The sequence below is a fragment of the Armigeres subalbatus genome, chromosome 3, assembly GCF_024139115.2.
Source record: "Armigeres subalbatus isolate Guangzhou_Male chromosome 3, GZ_Asu_2, whole genome shotgun sequence".
Classification (NCBI taxonomy): Eukaryota; Metazoa; Arthropoda; class Insecta; order Diptera; family Culicidae; genus Armigeres; species Armigeres subalbatus.
The window spans coordinates 148,875,937-148,902,899 of NC_085141.1; the positions used below are offsets into that span (position 1 = coordinate 148,875,937).

The 26,963-nt window shown below is 40.7% G+C and overlaps 1 protein-coding gene across 1 annotated transcript in view; it reads right to left on the minus strand.

Annotated features, from left to right (window-relative positions):
- Positions 1-26,963, minus strand: part of LOC134226754 (dynein light chain Tctex-type) — a 44,814-nt gene that overhangs the window by 11,498 nt on the left and 6,353 nt on the right. The window contains exon 2 of the mRNA XM_062707725.1: positions 5,880-6,045. Within this exon, the coding sequence (XP_062563709.1) occupies positions 5,880-6,045 (166 nt within the window). The remainder of the gene's footprint in view (positions 1-5,879; positions 6,046-26,963) is intronic.

Sequence of the window (26,963 nt, forward strand, 5' to 3'; positions counted from 1 at the left end):
TCGAGAATTGCAGTTTGATGCAGATTTTATTGTTAAGGGACGTGATTTAAACAAGTTGTTTTCATGATATTTTGATTTAATTATTCATAGCATCTATAAGAAACTTAGACACGATCCAGTGTTGTGATCAAAAGTATTGATAGTGTCATAATTTTCATTGCACGTGACTGGCGAAAAATTCTTTTAATAGTGTTGAAACCTGTTGATAATAACGTTGATAGAAACATATCAGAAATGTTATTTTTAAGACAAAAGCTGCAAAATCAAAGATTTATATACACGTGTACGTCTATAGTTTACCTGCAAAAAATATACCTCTTAGAGAATAGACTTTATGATCGGGAGGAAACGGGTATCTTCAACAACAACAAATGCATGATAGGTACATACCATGACAATGCTCACGAAAAAGCAAATTACTACTACTAAGGTTGTTAAAGATCTTATAGTAATTTTTTTCTTCAGTCAAGCAAATGACACCAAACTAGTCAGTAAAAACTTAAAAGTGATTTTGTTTATTGAAATATTACGAACAACATGAGTAGCCGCTTTCTCAACTGTTGTAGGCCGTTTGATGGAAAAAAGTGTTCAAAAGAGTTACGAAATCTCACCGAAAGCACCATAGATAAACTGAAAGCGACTGGTTATGCTCCAATGTCCACATTGAATACAAATTTACGCATTTGCACGTCCTGCCGTCTAAACGTTGACAAAAGAGCAATCTGTATATCATCGGTTGAGCAGAGCGCAGGAAGTTCGAAAACGACAGCAACTGAGGAATTGCCAGATGTATCGACAACAACTGAGGAATTACCAGAAGTATTAAGTGCTGAGAGCCTTGCCACCGTACCATCAGCGAAATCTGTTTCAACAAATCAATCGGAAGATGAGTGTATCCAAAAGGTCAACATCGAACGCTTTAACGAGGGCATAGCTGGGATAAAAGTGACTCCGATTAAATGGAGTAAGATGGACTACGTTTATTACCCGGAGAAAAATACCGTGAAATAAACGAAGCTGTACGAAGAAACCTCTTCAAATTAGGACCTGATGATGTGGAAAATACAGACTACGATGAGGTAATTATAAATATGAAGGAAAGGTTCTCGAATGCAGCCACGACAAGGAAAGAAAAATTATTGATTTTGTCGATGCTGCCAAGTTCGTGGTCTATTCAGGATGCCATTGATGCGTTCAAAACCAATAGAAATACAGTAAAAGAGGCAAAACAATTGAAGAATAACTGTCTTTCAACCAAAAATACTAGGTCTAGTACTGCATTAACAGATGAGACAAAAGAAATAGTAGTTCAATATTTTGAAGATGATGAAGTAAGTCGAGCTATGCCTGGTCAAAAGATTATGTATCAGTAAAAAAGATGGAAAGCGTCAAGCAATCCAAAACGATTAATGATGACGACTTTGAAAGAAGCGTACACACGCTTCAAGGAAATTCACGATAATATTAAAATAGGTTTTTCCTCATTTGCAAGCCTTCGGCCAAGGCAATGTAAGCTTCTTTCCAATTCAGGAACACATAATGTGTGTGTGCACAACCCATGAGAATATTAATCTTATTTTACATAGTTTGAAAAGAATCAATTTAACAAAGGATATTAAAATGTTAACTGGTAGTCTTTTGTGAAAATACAACATCAAATTGCTATCTACGATCTTGTTCGGATTGTCCAGATTCTTCATCATTGGAAAATACTTTATTCGCTGAGTTTGAAGAAAAATATATTGATCAGTTATCATTTGAGCAATGGGTGACCACGGATAGGTGTGACATAGAAACTATTGTAAAACCTGTAGATGAGTTTGTGTCATATTTTTGCTTGAAATTAGAAAGTTTAATCCCTCACGATTTCATTAAAACAGAACAATCCAGCTTTTAATACGAAAAATACATTACAAAATGGTGAATTTTAGTCATTTGTGATTTTTCTGAAAATTACAGCTTTGTATTGCAAGATGAAGTGCAGTCCCATCACTGGAACGTACAACAAGCTACAATTCATCCATTCGTTATTTATTTTAATGGAAGTACGCAAATTGAACACTTAAGTTTTATTATAATTTCCGAAGATTTAAGACACGATTCAGTATCCGTAAATTTGTTCATTGAAAAATGATTAACTTTTTACGCGTTGATAAGCATAAAGAAGTCAAATAGATATATTTCATGTCTGATGGAGCAGCGTCGCAGTACAAAAATCGTAAGAATTTTTCGAGCCTATGTCAATTTAAACCAATGTACGGAATTGATGCAGAATGGCACTTTTTTGCTACGTCAGATGGCAAAGGTCCTTGTGATGCTATTGGAGGAACAATAAAGCGCATGGCCACAAGAACAAGTTTAGCCAAAGAACGTGAGCATCCAATTAAAACTGCGAAAGAACTTTTGATTGGGCAAATCGTAGAAAAGAAAAGATTTAACCAAATTATCATTTTGTTTTACTACTACTGAAGAGTACGAAATAAAGGCTTCAGAGCTCAGCGAGCAATTTAATAACGCGAAAACGATCCAAGGAACCCAAAAATTTCACTGTTTCATTCCATTGTCGGAAAATAAAATTAAAGCAAAACTATACTCAAACTGTGCTGATAATAATTCAAAAGTGTTCGATATTTTAAAAAATTTGAATAAAAATAAATAAAAAATAAGTATTAATAAACTGTTTTCATGATATCATAACCCATACCAAAATTCAAACCCAAAACTCTTAGAGTTTCTATAACAACATTGTGTAACTGCCACATTTAATTTAATACTTAGGATAATATTAATTCATTTTTATTTATTTATACATATAATATTTATACATATAATATACATAATATCGATGAATACATAAATATGGAATATCATACAAACAACTTGTTTAACTCACGCAAGGCCCTTAACAATAAAATCAGCATCAAACTGCGATTCTTGAAAAAAAAATACACGGAAATTTTTTTGTTTACTATATGTGAAAATTGTGAAATGTTTGAAATGTCATAACTTTTTGTTTATTAGTTTACCATCACCAAATTTTTATGGTAGATAGCTAATATAATGGACCGTTTTCCTAAAAAAATACGTTCGAAAAAGATAGGGTTTTGAGATATTTGAGTTTTTGTGACAAAATGATATTTTAAAGGCAAAAAATTTTTTTTACTGTGCACATTTTCTTAAGAATCACCATTTAGTTGTCTAACTTTGCTGAAAAAATCATAACAATCGAACATTCCGTTTTTGCTGTGCAGCTTTTTAAATATTTTTGAACCATTTTCACATACACCCTTTTGAAAAGTTAGTCGTGACTCAATATGAAGATTTGATATCGAAAAATGACGATTTAGATGAAATTGAAAAACTGTGCAAAGTTTCAACTCAATAGAAAATCATGAATTAAAAATTTTCTTAAATTTTGATGCTGTTGCTTGGAATCGCTCTAAAGCACATGTGACATTGGACAAATCAAGCATCTGAAAGATATCCAATTTGCAAAAAGAGCTAACCGCGGTGGAGGTTGGTACTTGGATTCTGATGGCTTTTCCGCAAACGTGACCTTTAAGTGGTCTTGTTGTGTACTGCCGTTCTACCCATAATTGTCCCATGTTACCTTTGATGAAAAATCTCAAACTTGAGTCAATTTGTCCCACTGAAAAAAATAAGTTGTTGTTTGATGATAATAGAGACTGAAAACCGTTTGAATAAGTAGTGATTCATTTTATGTTCTGGAAAAGTGCTGCCTACGCTCATAACATCCCAAAAATATTTGTTAGATTTTAAGATGGGACAAATTGACTCGAGTTTGAATTTTTTCATCAAAAGTAACATGGGACAATTATGTGTATAACGGCAGTGTAGGGGTTATCACGCCTATCTAGAGAGTAGGAGGTTGAGGGTTCGAGTTCCTCCAAAACACGTGGATTCTTTTTCGCAAATTTCATATCAATTTGTCCATTTCGAAACATGTGCTGTGCATATGCACAGCCAAGGTATTTAACAAAAAAATGGTTTTCGTACGGCCGAGTTGCCGAAAAATATGCAATTCATTATATTTTAAATGGTGCGCTTTTTCTTTTAACAGCAACCAAAACTAAAAAAGTAAAAGTTTATTTTATTTTTATTCAAATTAAATCTGTCCCTGAGCGATATTGTCGCATGCGTCACTGTGTTCCGTGCTTAAAGCCACAGCGTGACAGCTAGCACCATGTTTTCGGCTTCAATCGCATTGTATGTAGATGACAGCCGTTTCAGGGGGTTGCTGCGAGCAGGGTTATTCGCTAATTATTGAAAAGTCACTTTTAAGTTTAATTCTCTAAATGAGACGTATCACTCTATTGTGGTGCACAAGCCAAAGTGCACACTATTTTTACCTCTACAACGTAACTGCAACTCAAGAATGACTAACACTATTGCACAGAACTGTTATGTACCTATACGTTAGCTTCAAAATTTAAAAAAACAGATTCTATAAAATCTTCAAAATGCTCAAAACTTCAACAAAAGTCCAAAAATCTGCTTGAAACATTCTCTGATAAAATTATACAAGAGACGGGACAGAAGCGACTAAAAGGTCTGCGGATTGTTAGACATAGACAATTTAGTGGTCTCTCCACGATATGTGACGAATGGTTTCTTTATCATTGCCCATGCGTCCACTCGAGTAGCTGAGTATGCAGGATTTGTTAGATTCTGTCATCTATATGCCATGGGGAGTGAATCATCTAACGACCAATCTATCAGGGGAAATGCCTTGTTGGATGTGCCGTCAGTCGTTCCCCCATGGAGTCTTAATAAATGTCACTGTAGGCCGAGCAAACAAAAAACGAGAAATGTTATGGAACTGCTATGTGGAATGTACCTCAGGTAGAAAATGAAACGGAAACGATTGAAACTAAAATACTAGTTCCAGATAGCCTCACCCCACGCGAATCTTGTTCACCGGTCGTTTGAGGCGAGTCGTTTGAGGTTAAAAATCGGTTATCACCCACAAAATTTAAAAAAAGGGGTCGTTTTCCCAAACGTAATCCTCATTTTGGAAATGAGCTCAATCTGACTGTGTGTAGATCGTCTATCGTGTAAACCAACCAACACCAAACCCGTAATTTAATGGTTATTTAAATGTACAGCGTTTTTGAATCTCAACGCATTGCTTATTCTTCATAAATTTATATAAAAGTAAAACATTAAAGTATTTTATTCATTCTAAACGCGAAAATTGCGAAATCCGCGACTGTTGTAACAGCCCTGAACATGAGAGAATCGGTTGAAAAACGACTGAGATATAGCCATTTAAAATTTAGTTGCAACGATTTTCTGAACTAATGAATCCTAGTGTTAATTTTGTTTTTACACTAATTTAAACATGCACTATTAATTTTTCCCTTTCCACTTACCCCACTGTACATTACTAAACTGCCTGTAATCGCATAATTGTCCCATATTTGCTGGGTTTTCTATTCATAAGGGACAGTTATGCGTTTACAGGCAGTAAAGGGGACCACACTAACTTGTGCCATGATAAGTGACACTCCACTGAAAAGCAATTCCTAATCAAATTTAATGGATCTAATGGACAGAACAAACGGGTGCATCTATAGCCCACACAATTATTCAGCAAAGCCGAGCAAAATTAATTAATTTGAAAGAAGATTTTATTTTCAATAGCTAACTAAAAGGTTTGAGATGTAAAAACGATTCTGTAGTATCATATATAGTAGGTCCTCATCCATAACCTAACTAAAGTGTCGATAAACGGAGGATATCGGCTTTGAAAAATGCTATTAAACTAAAATTCTTAGGCATGTAATTTCATTTATATTGTGTTTTATCTATGAGCATACAGAGCGAAAACTTGCTCAGCTATTGTAATGTTTACTTACCGATATATTTGTAGGGTTTTTGCAGTTTCGTCAGCACACTGAGGCACGTTTCCACCACCGACCCTGTCCAGTTGTTCACTTTGTCATTTTGATACGCATTGCCTCCGATGGTAGTCTCAATAGCTTCCTTGATAATTTTACTCACATCATCCACGACAAATTGATGCTGGTAAAGAACAAGCATAACTTTTATTAGTAATCTGGAAAGGCTTTTGGTGTTTTTCAATGAACAATGGAATTCGCGTAGTAATGTTATCTTTTAGTCTAATTGTGTCAATCGTGAAATCTACAACTTAACTGAAACGTTGTGTTTTGCCCATACGAATGAACAAACGACGTGTTAGCTATTCCATTGTAGCGCCTTGAGGAATGTGCTACAATCGCATAATTTTCCACTCGTCACGGAATACAAGTAAATCAACACACAGACGTTCCGTCAATTGCGTATTTTCTAGTTCCGACTGTTTTCCGATGAAAATCATTTATATCAACAATCATTTAAACGCAATGATGGAGAGAAAACTGTACCCTCGTATACCTAAAGCGATGGCAAAATAGACATGCAATCCAGTTGGTTCAGAAGGATGTCTAATGTATATAGATTCCGATTCAGGGCAAATAGCATTTTAGCGAAAGCTAACATAATCCAAAAGTGGCGGATATTTTAGGTTCTGTACAAAACAACTGTTTGTGACCGTCTAAGACGAGTTTAGTACTCTCCATTTAATTCCACCAATTATTTTGTTATCTTTGCAGATACGTATTTCGACCACACAGTTGTGGTCGAAATACGTATTTGTAAAGATAACAAAATAATTGGTGGAATTAAATGGAGAGTACTAAACTCGTCTTAGACGGTTCAATACATTCCACTAAAAAGCGCTTTAAATATTTTTTTCTGAACTGTTTGTGGAAAAATGGACACCTCTACATTACTTAGAACTGCTTATATAAAGCAACAGAAGTTACTATTACCTCAAACTGTAGTCAGGCAAACTAGCAATGTTTGATCGATGCAAGAAAAGTGCTAGTAAGCACCATTCTTGTCGGTCATCATAACTCCTAATGACGGACAACTTAGGTTATAAGCCTATACGCTATCAATACAACTCAAGTTTATGTTTAATTGTCTATGTACCTAGATCTTTCTGAATACCGTGGAACACCGAAATCCGTAAACCTAACCACTTCAATATCTATAACATATATTTGGCACGTCTTTTTGGTTTCATAAGATTGCTAATATAATTATTTTCACTTATCATGCTAAAATTTGTAGTTGTTGTTACTGAGGCGCATTTCTGAATTGGGCAACGGTACCAATAGTGGAGGTATTAGTTGACCGAAATTCATAGCCTTTTGTATCTTAGCCTTAGCCAATAGATAAACTAATATATTTGCTAACAAAAATGAGATTGATGTTATTTAACAGAAACAACTATACTAAATATTGTTTGCACCACTAATGGGTACACTGTTCCTTTAGTGGTGGTAAAAATTTATGTTAGTTCCCATAGTGGCACTATTTATTGATTTCTTATGAGACTCGCCACTATTGGTATAGTTGCTCCACTATTATAGGTACTATAATAGGTACAAGGGAGTTTATTATATTAAGGAAAATCATTGTTTTCAATAGTTTTTCGAGCTAAATTTTAGGGCAATTTAGATTTAACACCATGTTTAGAGCACGACGTATCGACTGAAACCATCGTCAAGTGTTTAATTATAAAATCTAAATTAATCCTTCTGGCATTGGTGGTGCGTTTCTCGCGTGTTATAAACATGAGAAAATAAGAGAGGTCAAATTTGCACTTTATGGGGATAGATTTTACTTTTCCTGCAATTTGTGTCTATTTGCGGTAATTTGTGTGTATCGCAGCGGTTTCTGTAGAATTTTTTTGTTCGATTTTAATTTTTTTTCCAAGGGGGCACTCCTTAGCAAAAAACAATATTTTTAGAAAAACTCTAGAACGCAAGGACCGATCGAACCAATTTTTAATAGGAAACAACTAGACAATTAGATCAAGCAAAAAAGCCTGCTTCGAGGGCCTGTGTCAAAGTGCCAACGCGAATCCATGGAGTGACGCCTATATAGGATCGTAATGGCCAAGACACGTGGGGCGATAGCCCCTACAGAGCTCACTTTGTGGAGCTACCAGGTGCCAGGGTGGCCGACGAGGGAAGAGTAACTGTGGCGGAACTTGCGGGGATTGCACAGTCCCTTAGTATAGGTAAGGCGCCAGGACCGGATGGTATTCCAAACCTGGCCATCGAAGTGGCCATTGCTGAGGCTCCCGAGATGTTCAGATCTGTCATGCAGAGATGCCTGGACGAGGGAGTCTTCCCTGAAGCATAGAAAAGGCAGAGCTTGGTCGAATTGCCAAAGGCGGGAAAACCACCGTGGGATCCGTCGGCATATAGACAATTTGCCTGCTTGATACGGCGGGGAAGGTGCTCGAGAAGATCATCCTTTACCAGTAGCCAGTTGGGCAGCTATTTCAGATGCGCTCCTGCGTCTTGGAATTCCCGAGTACCTGTACAAGATTCTCGGAAGCTACTTCCAGAATCGAGTACTGGTATACGACACGGAGGCGGGTCGGAAGTGCGTTGACATAACCTCAGGGGTTCCGCAAGGTTCCATACTGCGTCCGGTGTTATGGAACGTCATGTACGACGGTGTTTTGAGGTAGAAGTTCCCGGTGGGCATAGTAATCGTCGGCTTCGCTGATAATATTACGCTGGAGGTCTACGGCGAATCAATCGAAGAGGTGGAGTTGTCTGCAGCCCACTCGATCGCAATTGTCGAGAAGTGGATGAGTTCCAGGAAGTTATAACTGGCTCACCAAAAGACTGAGGTGGTTGTTGTTAACAACCGAAAGTCGGAGTAACAAGCGATGATAAGGGCAGGCAACTGCGCGGTCACCTCTGAACGCTCCATCAAACTCTTGGGGGTAATGATCGACGATAAGCTCACCTTTGGTAGCCACGTCAATTCAAATCCACAGCTATAGTGGCATTGTCCCGGATGATGTCCAATAGCTCTGCGGTTTATGCCAGTAAGCGCAAGCTTCTGGCTAGTGTCGCTCTGTCCATACTGAAATATGGGGGGCCAGCTTTTGGCACCGCCCTGCGTATTAACTGCTACAGAACGAAGTTAGAAAGTACGTATAGGCTCATTTGCCTAAGAGTAGCGAGCGCGTACCGTACCGTGTCGCACGACGCACTTTGTACGGGTTTTCGACTTTTCTGTTCGATTAGACCCAAGCAAGCATTTTTCAAGCTCAGGGTGAATCTGTTTCCTTGTTAATCCTGTGCTCTCGGGATTGAGGAAGCATTACGAACCCTGGTGATGTATATAAGTTTTAGACATTTGAAAAGGATGATAATAATAAAATTTTCAAATAATCAAGGGTGAACAACACTCTCAAGCAATCACAAATCCAAAATCATCAATTGATAAAAACTCGCTAGAGAGTAAGAATCGTTTAGTAATTGTATCTCGCTTCGAAGCATTGTTAAATGTTACTTTTGAACTTATTTTCCTACATAACACACAAATACACAATGCCAAACATCCGATCGAACTTCATTGTTGACATTAAATTGGTATTAGGTTTATTATCAATCGATTCCAAAATTTGAAAAGTCACGAACCATCACCGACGCAAACTGGTACAGTCGTCTAAACAAAAGATATTTTAGTTGCAAGATAAACATTGTCGCTGTCCGGAACAGCTTTTGCTGGAGACGATAGGGGATCTAAATGCCAATGAAGGAAAAATACATACGAGTTGACAGTTAGGTACCACACAAACCACATTTCGGACAGCAGAACAAAGGGAACCGAAGCGACAATCTTTATCTGGTAACTAGCGACGACAGCGACAATCTTTATCTAGTAACTAAAATATCTTTTGTCTAAACCCACGGTGGTTCATTACAGAAAAGCCCATCATGAAAGCTGGGCTGTCAACGGCGTTTGACGGTCATCTTAGGGCCAATGCCCACGTAGCGTTTTTTCAAGCTGTGTGCACGCCGCGTTCACGCAAGGTACCCAGCATCAAATGTAGTCGTGTACACGTTTACGTGTGCATTACTCCATTTGATGCTGGGTACCTTGCGTGAACGCGGCGTGCACGCAGTCAGAGTGTACGCCCGTAGAGCAGGAGCATGAGCATGAGCTTTATGACCGCACAATTTGTAGTTGCTACTCCGTGATTGACTGAACTTGCGAAATTGCACAGAGAACACAATAAATGGGGCTTGGGATTAGCTACCCATTCTCAATGTACACGTTTCGGGAGCTCAAATATTTAAAGTCAATAACGGCGCCGCCCACGACCTTACGGTCATATAGGAAGGGAAAAATTGTTAGTCCGACACTCGTTGCTACTAGAGACTAGGTACACACTTAACTCATTTCACCGTATTCGGTAAATTTTACCGAAATCTCAACAGCAGAACTGTTCGGTAATTTATTTTACAGTTTTTTGTAATTTTTTCCATTGTTCAACTGTCAAAATCACCGAAAATCAGTAAAATTATTTACCGAACAGTTCTGCTGTTGGAATTTCGGTAAAATTTTACCGAATTCGGCGATTTATTTTAAGTGTGTATACCTCTGCATCTCCACGATTGTCTTGGGATAGGATATCGTTTTAGTTACAAAGGATAATTAATCTGGATTCACTTCGGTAAGCGATGCGATCTATGGAATGGGAAATAATGCTAATACGTTGTTTTGTGACGAGTAAAAAGTTAAAACATGCACGCCCGGTGGCATATGAAAACTGAGGAGAATCGCGTTTTGGGGCGACCTAACGGAAGCGCAGCACTCTGTACTCACTTGCTCGATGGCTACTGGTATCACTTGAACTTTTTGCTTGCATGCTTGTAGTATTCCTAGTTTCTACGCGGAGCATATGAGCCGCGTAAATTAAAACAACGAAAAAAACCGCGTACATCCCAAAATATATGGGCAGCAGGGAGTCTTTTTCTTGAGAGGTACCCCTTCGAACTTTTGCATAAGTTGAGGTACCCCCTCTCGAAATAAGGCTTACAATCCTCTTGGAAGAATAATATATAGAATAAAAAATAAAGAATAATAGCCCTTTTAAAAGAAGCTCCTTTCAGCTTTTGAATCCCTTTAAAGTAGGCTTCCGTGCCTCTTAATTAGAGGCTTTTGAGCCTCTTGTAGAGAGGCTTCCGAGCCTCTTGAAGGCAGTTTTCGAACAACTTAAAAGAAGTCTTCCTTTGCATCTTAAAAGGACGCTTCCAAGCCTCTTAAAAAATAATTCCGAGCCTCTTGAAAGGAGGCTTCCGAACCACTTGAAAGGGGACTTCCGAGCCTCTTAAAAGGAGGCTTACGAGCCTTTTGTAATGAGGCAACCTAACCTCTTGAAAAGAGGCTTCCAAGCCTCACAAAAAGAGCCTTCCGAGCCTCTTGAAAGGAAGCTTCTGAGCCTCTTGAAAGGGGGCTTTGGAGCCTCTTGAAAGAAGCCTCATGAAAGGGTCTTGAAAGGAAGCTTCTGAGCCTCTTGAAAGCAGGCTTTTGAGCCTCTAGAAAAGAAGGCTTTTGCGCTTCTTGAAAGGAGGCTTCCGAGCCTCTTGAAAGGAGACTTACGAGCCTCTTGAAAGAAGGATTTCAAGCCTCTTGAAAGCAGCCTTCCGAGCCTTTTGAAAGGAGCCTTCCGAGGCTCTTGGAAGGAGGCTTTTGAACCTCTTGTAAGGAGGCTTCTGAGCCTGGAAGGAAGTTTTTGAGCCACTTAAAAGGAGTCTTTCTTTGCATCTTAAAAGGAGGCTTTTGAGCCTCTAGAAAAGAAGGCTTTTAAGCTTCTTGAAAGGAGGCTCCCGAGCCTCTTGAAAGGAGGAGGCTTCCGAGCCCCTTGAAAGTAGACTTCTGAGCCTCTTGAAAGGACGCTTCCGAGCCTTTTAGAAGGAGGCTTTCGAGCCTCTTGAAAGGATGCTTTTGAGTCTCTTGAAAGGAAACTTCACACTTAACTCATTTCACAGTATTCGGTAAATTTTACCGAAATCTCAACAGCAGAACTGTTCGGTAATTATTTTACAGATTTTTAGTATTTTTTTCCATTGTTCAACTGTCAAAATCACCAAAAATCAGTAAAATTATTTACCGAACAGTTCTGCTGTTGAGATTTCGGTAAAATTTTACCGAATTCGGTGATTTATTTTAAGTGTGTTCCGAGCCTCTTGAAAGGAGGCATCTGAGCCTGGAAGGCAGTTTTTGAGCCACTCTAAAGGAGTCTTCATTTTCATCTTAAAAGGACGCTTCCAAGCCTCTTCAATGAAGAATTCCGAACCTCTTGAATGGCGGCTTCCGAACCACTTGAAAGTAGACTTCTGAGCATCTTGAAAGAAGGCTTCCAAGCCTCTTAAAAGGAGGCTTACGAGCCTCTTGAAAGGAGGCAACCTACCCAGTCAACACAAAATCGTATATGATGCCTTATAAGATGCTAAAGTGGACGCAATATAGATACTTCCCCATACAACATGTACGTATATCGCCTCCACTTTAGCATTTTATCTTGCATTATTAACGATTTTGTGTTGAATGGGGAACCACTTGAAAGGAGGTTTCCGAACCTCTTGAAAAGAGGCTTCCGAACCTCTTGAAAGGGGGCTTCCGAGCCTCTTAAAAAAAGCCTTCCGAGCTTCTTGAAAATAGGCTTCCGAGCCTCTTGAGAGAAGGCTTCCGAGCCTCTTGAAAGGATCTTGAAAGGAGGCTACCGCGTCTTACGAGCCTCTTGAAAAGAAGCTTACGAGCCTCTTGAAAGGAGACAACCTATCCACTTGAAAGGAGGCTTCTAAAGTGCCCAGGAGGCTTCCGAGCCTCTTGAAAGGAGGCCTTCGAGCTGCTTGAAAGAAGGCTTCCAAGATGCGTAGAAGGGTGCTTCTCTTGCAACGAAGTAACCGAACACTATTGAAAAAAAATCATTTTGTTCATTCGACGATATTCATTCTTTCGATATTTTGTTCCGCAGCCTTTCATACATTGTGCTGGTTGTAGAAGACAGAATCCAATTGGAATTTATTGATCGCATTGCATATTATGTACAATATAATTTTTTGAAATAAAAATACACAATTCAGCACCAACATTTCAAAAAGGCGAAACTGATTTTGTAAACAAACGCTTGGTTAATTTGACCCCACCCACGTAATCCAACACCACTGATGTAAGCAGCGAATCCTTTTCTTTCATTCAATGGTGCTGTAATGCGTGGGTGGGCACAAATTAGCCTATCAGCGACGTGCAAACGTCTTGTTTACAAAAGCAGTTTCGCCCTTTTGAAATGTTGGTGCCGAATTATCAAAACTGTACCAATGAGTTTTGATTGAATTTTTGACCGAGGTACCCCCTAGGGCCAGCGAAGGTATCCCCAGGGGTACATGTACCCCAGGTTGAGAACCGCTGACCTAGGCGACGAATAAAAGATTACGATTGGAAGCTTGGAACATGGAACTGCAAGACGCTAGGCTTCGCAGGTTGCGACAGGATAATCTACGATGAATTACATTCCCGCAACTTCGACGTTCGGCGCTGCAAGAAATCTGCTGGACAGGACAAAAAGTGTGGAAAAGCGGGCATCGAGCGGCTACCTTCTACCAAAGCTGTGGTACCACCAATGAGCTGGGAACCGGCTTCATAGTGCTGGGAAAGATGCGCCAACGCGTAATTGAGTGGCAGCCAATCAACGCAAGGATGTGCGTGCTGAGGAAAAAAGGCAAATTCTTCAACTATAGCATCATCAACGTGCACAGCCCACACGAAGGGAGACCCGACGACGAGAAAGAAGCGTTCTATGCACAGCTGGAGCAGACACACGATGGATGCCCACTGCGGGACGACGAAAATCGTCATCGGTGACATGAACGCTCTGCTCAGGTAGGGAGGGAGGAAATGTACAGACCGGTCATCGGACCGGATAATCTGCATACCGTATCGAACAGCAGGGGCCAACGATGCATAAAGTTTGCATCCTCCCGCGGAATGGTAGTCCGAAGCACTTTCTTTCCCCGCAAAAATATCCACAAGGCCACATGGAAATCACCTAATCAAGTAACAGAAAACCAAATCGAAACAACAGTGGCGGTATGGTAATGAACCTAGGAGCACGCGCGCAGGACATACGACTTCCGGCTCCGAATCTCCCGGAAATCCATGAGGAGATCGGCCGGCTGAAAAATAATAAAGCCCCTGGAGTTGACCAACTACCAGGAGAACTGTTTAAACACGGTGGTGAGGCACTGGCTAGAGCGCTGCACTGGGTAATTAGGTGGATGAGGATGAGGTTCTGCCGTAGGAGTGGATGGAAGGTGTCGTGTGCCCCATCTACAAAAAGGGCGATAAGCTGGATTGTAGCAACTACCGCGCAATCACATTGTTGAACGCCGCCTACAAGGTATTCTCCCAAATTTTATGCCGCCGACTAACACCAATTGCAAGAGTTCATGGGGCAGTACCAAGCGGGATTTATGGGTGAACGCTCTACCACAGACCAGGTGTTCGCCGTACGTCAGGTATTGCAGAAATGCCGCGAATACAACGTGCCCACACATTTATCGACTTCAAAGCCGCATATGATACAATCGATCGGGACCAACTATGGCAGCTAATGCACGAAAACGGATTTACGGATAAACTGATACGGTTGATCAAGGCAACGATGGATCGGGTGATGTGCGTAGTTCGAGCTTCAGAGGCATTCTCGAGTCCCTTCGAAACGCGCAGAGGGTTACGTTATCGTGTCTGTTTATTCAACATCGCTTTGGAGGGAGTTATACGAAAGGCAGGGATTGACACGAGTGATACGATGTTCACGAAGTTCGTCCAGTTATTTGGTTTCGCCGACGACATTCATATCATGGCACGTAACTTCGAGAGGATGGAGGAAGCCTACACATTAGACTGAAAAGCGAAGCTAAACGGATTGGACTAGTCATCAACACGTCGTAGACGAAGTACATGATAGGAAGAGGCTCAAGAGAAGTCAATGTAAGCCACCCACCACGAGTTTCTATCGGTTGTGGCGAAATTGAGGTGGTTGAAGAATCGCTCCTGTCTAGCGAACTGGGGTCGTGAGTTCAAAGCTCACCGAAGGGGCGGTTACCCTCCAATACCTTTTCCGAACTGAATCTACCACATGTTGTACATATGCATAATCAAGTTTCAGACATAGTAATTAATTTCCACTCCGGGTGGTTTAATACCCGGCATATAGGCAATTAACTTTGAATGTACTGAACTCGAGTGGCGATCTCTCTTCGCTTGTATGGTCGGGTTGGGATCTGACGACCAACTGGCACAACCTCACACAACCCTACTTCATTGAGCGCCGTTGCTGATGAATCAAGTGTGTAGGAGCCGGACAATACTAAATACTCATACTACTTGGTTGGCATGTGTACAAAAATACATATGAGAGAGTTAGTTCTGAAAATGTATTGCGAGAGATCGGCTGGTACCTGATGCTGGGAATTTGTTTTCATCAGTACCCGCTAAGCTGCGGTGGACGACGGAGGTCCTTCGTAGCTTAGTAGGGAAAGCACCTGTCTAGCGAACTGGGGTCGTGAGATCAAAGCTCACCGAAGGGGCGGTTACCCTCCATTACCTTTTCCGAACTGAATCTACCACATGTTGTACATATGCATAATCAAGTTTCAGGCGTGGAAAGTAATTTAAGATCCCCATGGTAGTGATCACTTGCCTATCGAAATCTCAATCACCAATGGATCGTATCAGTCTGGCCAGATTGACGTTGCGTACGACCTCACGAAACACATTGACTCGGGAAGATACACCGAGGCGATCATCGTCGGTGAGCATTCGGTCGATATTCTTCCTCCGCTGAAAGAATACCAGTTTCTCTCCGGGCTAATCCTAGACAGCGCAGTTCAATCACAGCGTCGATCTATACCGGGATCTCAGATACGTCGCCGTCCGCCTTCTCCTCTTTGGTGGGATGAAGAGTCTATCGGCAAAAGTCCGACGCGTTCAAGGACTATCGAAAGCGTGGTACTCGAGATAATTACGATCGTTATGCCTCTCTTGAACGTAAGTTTAAGAGTCTCGCGAATGCTAAGAAACGCGGTTATTGGCCCCATTTTGTTGATGGTCTTTCGCGCGAAACGTCGATGAAAACACTTTGGGCCGTCGGGAGACGAATGCGTAACGCGTCATCGGTTAACGAAGATAGGGAAAGTTCCCCTCGATGGATCTTCGCTTTCGCCAAAGTGTGTCCGGATTCCGTCCCAATTCAACGGTTCGCACGCGAAGCAACCTCCGATCGACACGAGATGGACGCCCCATTTTCGATGGTTGGTTTCTCACTTGCTCTCCTTTCATGAAATAATACTGCTCCAGGAATGGATAGAATTAAATTCAACTTGCTTAAAAACCTCCCAGACGTCGCGAAGAGGCGCATGCTGAATTTATTTAATCAATTCGTGGAAAGCAACATTGTTCCGGATGAATTGAGACAAGTGAGGGTGATCGCTGTCAAAAAACCCGATAAACCCGCTTCGGATCATAACTCGTACCGTCCAATCGCGATGTTGTCGTGTATACGGAAGCTATTAGAGAAGATGATTCTCAATCGGCTCGACAGATGGGTCGAATCAAATGGCTTGCTATCAGATACTCAATTTGGATTCCGCAGAGGCAAGGGAACGAACGACTGTCTTGCGTTGCTTACTACAGAAATCCAACTGGCCTTTTCTCAAAAAGAACAAATGGGTTCAGTTTTCTTGGACATTAAGGGGGCTTTTGACTCAGTTTACGTTGACGTTCTTTCTGACAAACTCCACGAGTGTGGGCTTTCACCAATACTAAATAACTATTTGTACAACTTGTTGTCTGAGAAACATATGAGTTTTTCTCATGGAAACTCAACAACTTCAAGAATTAGTTACATGGGTCTCCCCCAGGGCTCATGTTTAAGTCCCCTTCTTTACAATTTTTAAAGACATCGATGGATGTCTTGTGGAAAATTGCTCGTTAAGACAGCTTGCAGATGACGCTGTTGTCTCCTTTACAGGAACAGGGGCGGGCGATCTGCGAGGACCATTGCAAGATACTCTGGACAATTTGTCTACTTGGGCTTTGAAGCTGGGTATCGAATTCTCTCCGGAGAAAACTGAGCTGATTGTCTTTTCTAGGAAGCATTCGCCAGCAAAATTAAAGCTTCATCTTAGGGGTAAGAAAATCTCTCAAGGCATTTTACATAAATACTTAGGGGTCTGGTTCGACTCGAAAGGCACCTGGGGAATGCACATTAGACATCTGTATCAGAAATGCCAACAAAGAATCAACTTCATGCGGACAGTTATCGGTAGAGTAGAGTGGGGCAAGAGTACGCACTTAGTTTTCAATCGATCATGTGGCCCTTATGAAGCAAGCTCCTGCATATCAAATCAGTGTCGATGATTCATATACACTGGATTTTGTTTTTACGCGATTTACATTTTCTCAATTTTCCACTCATCCTAAATGTTTAACGCATATTAATTATCATGTGATTTTTCTTTGATTTATTCTGGATTTTTTGATACATGTTGCGAAGAGTTTGGTGGCAAATTGAAGTCACACGATCAAAAATACGAGCGAAAAAAAATCGTGTAAAAACAAAATCCTGTGTACTCTTCCTTTATGTTACCCAGTGGAAAAAATATTGAAATTATTGAGATTCGTTTTAGTAGAACCCTTATTGCAAGACAAGTGAAAAACGCACTCTTACCCCACCGGTGGGGTAAAAGTGCGCATCGGGTGGGGTAAGAGTACGCATTTATCCAATCATGTGCTTTAAGTATATATTGACACAAATAAGAGTTAATAACATTGAATTGATGTTTAATGAACATATATTAGGGAATGTTTAAAGATTACGTAACGCTTAAAGGGGGAGGGGGTCCTAAAAATATACAATTTCATACGAAAAACCATAGTTTTTTTATATATACAAAAAACTACAGAGGTAAAAATATATATCAGGTTACGCGTGGCGTATACAAAAGCATTTTTCTTGAAGAAAGTCCACCAATCACGTAACGTAAAATTTGGCTATTTCATCACCCCTCCGCCCTTATCTTGCACTATTTGTATGAATCCTCTAAAAATTATATGGATCCTCACACATCTCGCAATCCCTCCCAGCTAAACGTTGCGTAATTTATGAATGTTTCTTTTGATTAAATGAAATTATCATTTAAATGTAATTGTGTTTTCGTACTATGTTTTGTTGTACAACAAGTCCTAATACAATTTCATTATTTCGCTTCAGTGCTTTGTTCGCTAAGTCCTTTCTAACACCGAATTACTTCAACTTAGCCTAAAAACTTGTGATAATTTCGAATTCTATCTCTTTTTTCTTAGTTGTGGATCTTTACGCTTTGGAAGAAGTCTTATTTCGGCCAGAGATACGGGTTTGACATCATAACTTGAAGATTCATATGCATACTCTTGCCCCACCGGTTCCTGCGTACTTTTACCCCACAGTCCCAAAAATTATTCAAGTAATGGTTTTGACTTCTTGGAAAACCAACCGGATTGGTGTTCTGTACCATAAAGTACTCTATACAATAGGTTATCGAAATGGTATAATGTTCGCCTGATTGAACGTATATATGGTAATGAAATACTAGTTGCGGAAATCCAATTATTTTTAGCAAAATGAACAAAAAGTTATCTAACTCCATATCTCCCTTGTTGTTTATTCAAATCGTTTACAATTACACATGATAATATTTGGCCAGAATACCTGTCAAACTGATGCAGTGCTGCTAGTTTATCTTTTTTTATTACTTCAAAAAATCGAAAACGTACTCTTACCCCACGCGCACTCTTGCCCCACTCTACTCTAGGCGGTGGGGAGCCCACCCGGAAAATCTGATAAAGCTTTATCGTACAACGATCTTGTCGGTTATCGAATACGGTAGTTTTTGTTTTCAAGCCGCCGCGAAAACTCATATATTGAAGCTCGAACGCATTCAATATCGTTGCCTCCGCATCGCGTTAGGCTGTATGAACTCGACTCATACAATGAGTTTGGAGGTACTCGCGGGAGTACTTCCTTTATCAGATCGCATCGCGGAAATATCGTTCAGATTCCTCATTCGGTGTGAGGTTTTAAATCCATTGGTAATTGAGAATTTGTAGAAGCTAATCGAACGAAACTTCCAATCAAAATTTATGACTGTTCTACTGGTACATGAGCCTGAAGATTGGCCCTTCTTCGAATGTTCCCCAAATCCTTGTTCCGTATATGTTGCAGAATTAGCAGCTATACACTACGCATTAGAGCGAATTACCTATCTTCCCTCTGATCAATACTTTATTTTTACGGATAGTCTCAGCTCAATAGAGGCTATACGTTCAATGAGGCCGGTACAGCACTCACCGTATTTCCTGAGCGAAATACGATCCATATTAAGTGCTCTATCGAATCGCTTTTACACTATCACTTTGGTATGGGTCCCTTCACATTGCTCGATCCCGGGTAATGAGAGAGCGGACTCACTTGCCAAGGTGGGCGCTATGGAAGGTGATATATACGAGCGTCAAATCACCTTTAACGATTTTTTTTTAATTTCTCACAGGCCTTGCTCAGTTGGCAACGGCAATCCATTCTCCCGCAGGTTTCGAAAAGACCTTGGTTCAAGGGGTTGGACCTTAGCCGAGACTTTATTAAGGTAATGTGTCGTCTAATGTCCAACCACTACTCACTAAACGCGCATTCCTATCGAGTAGGGCTCGCGGATCAATCACGTTGTCTGGAACTGTCCCGAATACGGTCCGATTTAGATGCATCCCTCTGGGCCCGAGGGAAACCAAAAAATGAGGACATTAGAGATGTGTTGGGAAAGCTTGATATTGACTACATGGCCCTTGTTCACAATTTTTTGAAGCGCATCAACGTCATTGTTTGATTCCCTCTTCCCCCATTCGTAGGGCCATGTCCACCTTGTATTCTCCCACTCCGCTCGGTAGAAACGTTTTGCTTGTATCATTGCAGTTTGTCCCTGTTCTGCACCACACCAATCATCATGATAAGACTGCATCAACGCTACCTACGGACACCAATATAATCCCAAGCCCAAATCCCATCCAATTTTTTTTGTATGTACTCCTTAACCTCGACCAAGCCGCGAGTTTTTCGGCTCCCCAAAACTAACATAAGAACATAAGAAGCAAAAGATGAAATTGTAATCAAATTTTAATTGACTTTCGGCTCCGTTATGCCTTCGAGCGCTTGAGCCTTCAAATAAACGCTAAGGGAAAAAAAAGCATCTTAATTTATTATCACACATGTTTCGTATATAGTTTACATTTATTTGAACAAGTTCACAGTAGACAACATGCTTGAAAACATTTTCTGAAGCTTCATACATCCTGTAGTGGTTCCTAAAGGCACCGAATTATCATCGTATGCATAGTATGGATGCTCAAATGTGTTCTTATGTTCCAGGTGATGTCTTATATGTGTTATTTTATCATTTCAATCATCACTATATGAATAGATATCATTTTTGGTAATGAAATATAAGTATATTTTCAAAATCGCATTTTTCTAAATCCGTTGCTTTACTTCCAGAGCTCTAGTGAAAAATTGAACACTCCTAGATACAATATTTTGCAATGTCCAGAAACTAGAAGAGATGGCTAAGATGTTGGTGAAAAAACTGAGATAAACGGTTGAAAAACCACAGAGATATAGTCATTTGAAAATTTAGTTACAACGATTTCCTGCACGAATGTATCCGCGTAAGTTTTTTTAGCGAATCAATCCTAGTGTTAATGATAGGAGTAAAGCTAAAACACTCAATCTGAACGTAATTTCAACATCTTTTAGGATCAAAGCAATAACAAACGATTTTGATCGACTTTGTTGTTTATCGAGAACTCGCCATATTGTTATTTGGCGGATTCGAGAATTTGTATTCAGATAAATTCCTTAATTATATGAATTTGGCATAGTTCATTTTGCTTCAATCAATGGCGCATGAATTTGGGAGAAGTAAAATGAAAAGTTCGCCGATGAACTATGAGTCGCATATAATGCGAGGGTTCGAAACAAATTTAAAGTTTGTGTCTTTTTCATTTAGTCAAGATGGTAATTATTATTTCATGCATGCATTTTTTATTCGTCGTTGTATATGGTTTGTTTCGTTGTTAATGTTGGTCAACATTTTTGTTTGGGTATTCAGTTTGACAGAACCATGTTGAGTGACGGTTATTGAAAACTTCCTTACTACTTAACTTTAGTCGTGTGAATGTGCAATCAAAAACTTGGTTGCTACTGAAAGATGTTGGAAATATCAACAATTTTTGCGCTGTTTAAGTCGTGTGAAAGTAATGAAACAAGTTTTTCTTACCAAAACATAACAAGCCTATTGAAAGAACAGGCTTGGTAGTCATATGGCTACTGCTTCTGCCTCATACGCAGGAGGTCGTGGGTTCAATCCCAGGTCCGTTCCATTCTCGTACTTTGTATCTTTCTCTATATTTCTCATATTCTAGCAATCGCTAGAACTGGAAATGGAACTTCCATACCGTTTCCATTGCTATTCCTACCTTCAACTTGAGTATTCTAGCAGTAATCTGCTAGAATTGGAAATGAACTATAAAAAAAAAGCTCGTTTCCTACATCCAATTAGAAAATCCATCAGTTGCTTTCTCCTATTTATCACATTGGCAGCTCGTTAACCAAGACGGACCTTTGCCTAACCCAAAAATTCCTAACCCTAACCCAAAAATTCCAACAGTTTCCGTATGAACTCGTGGCAAGTGCAGAGGTATATTCGGCTTGCAGTGGGCGAGTGATTGCATCAACATTTCCTCCCCCTTCCCTACATTGACTTGCATTCTGACGTGGCAGGCGCCAATATGACCTTACAAATGAGATCACCAGTACTTGTACATTGAAGATGTGTGCTAGTCCCAAGCAAACATCTGTTGGTTCCCTGTGCAAGAACAGCTGATCTGGCCATAATGGAGTAGCAACTACGAGCTTGATTGACAGCTAAAGCTCAAAACATAACAAGCCTATTGAAGGATGCATTTTTAACTCTCATACAACCAACTGTGTTACTTGGGATATTTCCCCTTGAAAAACACACAATCCCAATGTCGAAACGTCGGGTAAATAATAAACTCGTTATAAAAAATGTAAGACTGAGTACCCGTTCAATGCATATAAGGAAAGAACAAATTTTTGCTGTGCGTAACGCTCTTTTTAGATGTTGTTCTAGATTTGTTATTTTACTTGATGTTTGTACATTGGAATTTTACCTCAGTGGGTTAATACACTCTTGATCCGTTACCGTAGCCATCGTTGCGAATGATGACGACCACAACCGTTGCTGATACCGTGGACCCCCGATAATTTGAACGGTACCTCATTCAAATTAGCGGGGTTCATTTTTAATTTGAACTTCTGGTTACTCTATAAGCATCAGAAAAACTGGTTTCTGGCTGCTCTCTTTGCTGGTTTGTTTTGATTCTGCGTTCCATTTCACGATGTTCCATTTTTCTGTGCACAAACTGGAACAAAGAATCGCCCACCACGACACACTGGAGTCGGTTTTCACGCGAAGGATACGTGCCACCGTAATTAAAACAGGGTAAAAACCGCAGAAATCCCAAAACACGAATGAAAAAACGCGCAAGCGTAAGCGATTAGAGAAAAACCGCGTAAAACAACTTCATGGATGACCACTGCGGAACGTCAAATCGTCATCGATGACATGAACGCACAGGAAATGTATATACCGGTCATCGGACCGGATAGTCTGCATACCGTATCGAATGACAACGGCCAACGATGCATAAACGACGCAGCCTCCCGCGGAATGGTAGTCCGAAGCACCTTCTTTCCCCGCAAAAATATCCACAAGGCCACATGGAGATCACCTAACCAAGAAACGGAAAACCAAATCGACCACGTTCTAATCGATGGTAAATTCTTCTCCGACATCACGAACGTCCGCACTTACCGCAGTGGGAATATTGAATCCGAACACTACCTTGTTGCAGTATGTCTGCGCTCAAAACTCTCGACGGTGTACAACCCACGTCGAAGTCGGACGCCGAGGCTTAACATAGGGCGGCTACAAGACGGTAGACTAGCCCAAGGATACGCGCAGCAGCTGGAAGTGCCACTCCCAACGAAAGAGCAGCTAGGCGCAGCGTCTCTTGAAGATGGCTGGAGAGATATTCGATCCGCCATTGGTAGCACCGCAACCGCTGCACTTGGCACGGTGCCCACGGATCAGAGAAACGACTGGTATGACGATGTGAGCAGTTAGTGGAAGAGAAGAATGCAGCATGGGCGAGATTTCTGCAACACCGCACGAGGGCGAACGAGCCACGATATAAACGGGCGCGGAACAGACAAAACTCGATTTTCCGGAGGAAAAAGCGTCAGCAGGAAGATCGAGACCGTGAAGAGACGGAGCAACTGTACCGTGCACACGAAAGTTCTATGAGAAGTTGAACCGTTCACGTAAGGGCGACGTGCCACAGCCTGATATGCGTAAGGACATAAACGGGAACCTTCTTACGAACGAGTGTAAGGTGATCCAAAGGTGGCGGCAGCACTACGAAGAACACCTGAATGGCGATGTGGCAGACGAAGATGGCGGTATGGTGATGAAGAACCTGGGAGAACGCGAGCAGGACATAATTTTACAGACTCCGGATCTCCAGGAAATCCAGGAGGAGATTGGCCGGAAGAACAACAAAGCCACTGGGGTTGACTTACTACCAGGAGAGCTGTTTAAACACGGTGGTGAGGCACTGGCTAGAGCGCTGCACTGGGTCATTACCAAGATTTGGGAGGAGGAAGCTTTGCCGCAGGAGTGGATGGAAGGTGTCGTGTGTCCCATCTATGAAAAGGGCGATAAGCTGGATTCTAGCAACTACCGAGCAATCACATTGCTGAACGCCGCCTACAAGGTACTCTCCCAAATTTTATGCCATCGACTAGCACCAATTGCAAGGGAGTTCGTGAGGCAGTACCAGGCCGGTTCTATGGGCGAACGCTCCACCACGGACCAGGTGTTCGCCATCCTCCAAGTACTGCAGAAATGCCGCGAATACAACGAGCCCACAAATCATCTATTCATCATCTTCAAAGCCGCATATGATACAATCGATCGGGACCAGCTTTGGCAGCTGTACGAATGCACGAACACGGATTTCCGGATAAACTGACACGGTTGACCAAAGCGACGATGGATCGGGTGATGTGCGTAGTTCGAGTTTCAGGGGCATTCTCGAGTCCCTTCGAAACGCGCAGAGGATTACGGCAAGGTGATGGTCTTTCGGGTCTGCTATTCAACATCGCTTTGGAAGGGGTAATACGAAGAGCAGGGATTAATACGAGTGGTACAATTTTCAATAAGTCCGACCTGCTATTTGGCTTCGCCGACGACATAGATATTATGGCACGTAACTTTGAGAAGATGGAGGAAGCCTACGCTACATCAGACTGAAGAGGGAAGCTAAGCGGATCGGACTAGTCATCAACACGTCGAAGACGAAATATATGATAGGAAGGGGTTCTCGTGAAGACAATATGAGCCATCCACCGCGAGTTTGCATCGGTGGTGACGAAATCGAGGTGGTAGAAGATTTTGTGTACTTGGCCTCACTGGTGACAGCCGAAAATGATACTAGCAGAGAAATTCGGCCGGAAATCGTACGTACTTTGGACTCCGAAAGACGCTCCGATCGAATAGAGTTCGCCGTTGTACCAAACTGACAATCTACAAAACGCTCATTAGACTGGTAGTCCTCTACGGACACGAGACCTGGACGATGCTCGTGCTGGTCCTAGCGCACTTGGATTTTTCGCAAGGAATGTGCTGCGTACCATCTATGGTGGGGTGCAGATGGCGAACGGTACGTGGAGGAGGCGAATGTACCACGAGTTGCATGAGCTGCTGGGAGAACCATCCATCGTTCACACCGCAAAAGTCGGACGACTGCGGTGGGCCGGGCACGTAGCCAGAATGTCATACAGTAACCCGGTGAAAATGGTTCTCGACAACGATCCGACGGTCATATGAAGGCGAGGTGCGCAGCGGGCAAGGTGGATCAATCAGGGGGAAGATGAATTGCGGACCCTCCGTAGACTGCGTGGTGGGTGGCGTGTATCAGGCCAGTGGATTTTGAATTTCAAATTCCCGGTTATTTCCCGGTTTTCTCCCGGTATTATGAAAATTTTCCCGATACAAAAAATATATAACTATTAGAAAAAAAAAATGCAAATAACCTACGGATAAATACTAAAAATAGAAAAGGGTTTCCATATAAACAATTATACTGCAACTGCCAATTAAAATGTAGAAGAGTGATTTTTGCTCGCCTAAATAATACTATTTTTTTTAGCTTTATTAGTTTGATTTTTTTATTCAAGTAAGTATGAGCTCATGACAAATTATTACATTGCGATTCTGCAGAAAAATATCGCGGTTGAATTTTTCATGCAAAATGTAATTTGTATTATTATTGTATTATTATTATTGTATTATTTGTAAACATTCCACCAAATAATGTGATGTCCATGTTAGCCAGGTTCTGACTTTTTATAAAAACCACAGTATTAGGCGATGCGCGGAATTAGGGCAGGTCACGGTATCTCATTGCGAAATTTCTGGAAGGAATTGTAAGCAAGACCTTGCAAAGGTGCACTGCCATAATACGCATAATTGTCCCATGTTTGCTGAAATTTCCTATATACATGGGACAGTTATGCGTATAACGGCAGTGCAGACTAAATACGATTTTTACGTAAAATTTTTAAACATCGCCTCTATTCAAATCATTTATTCAAATCGCATTTATTCAAATCATTCGACAATTTGATAATAAACCTAATTTTCATAGAACATGTGTACAATGCTCTAATAATCGAAAATTCATATTCTTGTTAACGTTTGAAAGTGTAGTTCGTCAGTAAACAAGAATACGGATGAAATTTAAAAAAAAAACTTCTTTACCGAACCTAAACCTGATGTCTAAACTGTGATGTCACAAATTAATATAATGTGTAACTGTGAATAAAATTTCCATCGTCATAACTCTTTGATGCATCATGAGGATCGTGAAAGACAAACTTGTTTTTTTGTTGAATACAAGATTATTGTTGAAAACGTAGGTGTTTTTCACCTTTTTTATTGACTTTGGAAATTTTGCAATATTTGAAATAAAAGAGGAGGAATACCAAATATATTTAATTGGACAAATTGGAGAAATTAGAAGGAACCGATTGAAATAATTAAAAATTAGGGAAAGTTCAAATGAGATTTTAATAATCGGATAAAAAATCGGTGCATTCAAAGTTGATTGCTTATATTCCGGGTAGAAGTAACCAGGAGTGGTAAAATTAATTACTATGTCTGAAACTCAACTTTGGTGAGGATTGATCTTTGATTGAATCTAGGGTATATAAATTCAGGGTATCTACTATCTAGGTAGGTATCTGGGGTATATAATTTCATAAATACATGACCTGCTTTAGTAATTTGTAAAATTGTAAACTCTGAAATAGAATGGAATGTGCGAATGAGTCATGAGAGAATTGTCATGATGTTTTAGATTCATCGAGACGAGCCAGCCTTGGACTGAAAGTCTCGATAATAAAGACAAAAAAAATGTTTTAGATTACTGCATTATTTTTTACAAATAGACAAATGCAGATTTGAAAATTTTCCCGGTGGTTATTGAATTTCCCGCATATTTCCCGACATTTTCCCGGTTATTTTCAATTCCCGGTTATTTCCCGGTTCTCCCGGTTTTCCCGGTTCGCTGGTCACCATGGTGTATCCATGGACCGAGCCGAATGGAGAAGACTCTTATACTCTAGACCGCACAGGCCACTTCGGCCTTAGTCTGAATAAATAAATAATACAGTAAAAACACCCTAGTGCTCCTGCGGCTCTGGTTTGCATTTATTTTGACAGACTGATTGAAGTGATTCAAGTATCCCTCTATTAGTTGCACCTAAATGGATTAATAATAACTTATTTCAAACATACAGCCTTGAACTGAAGTATGTACAT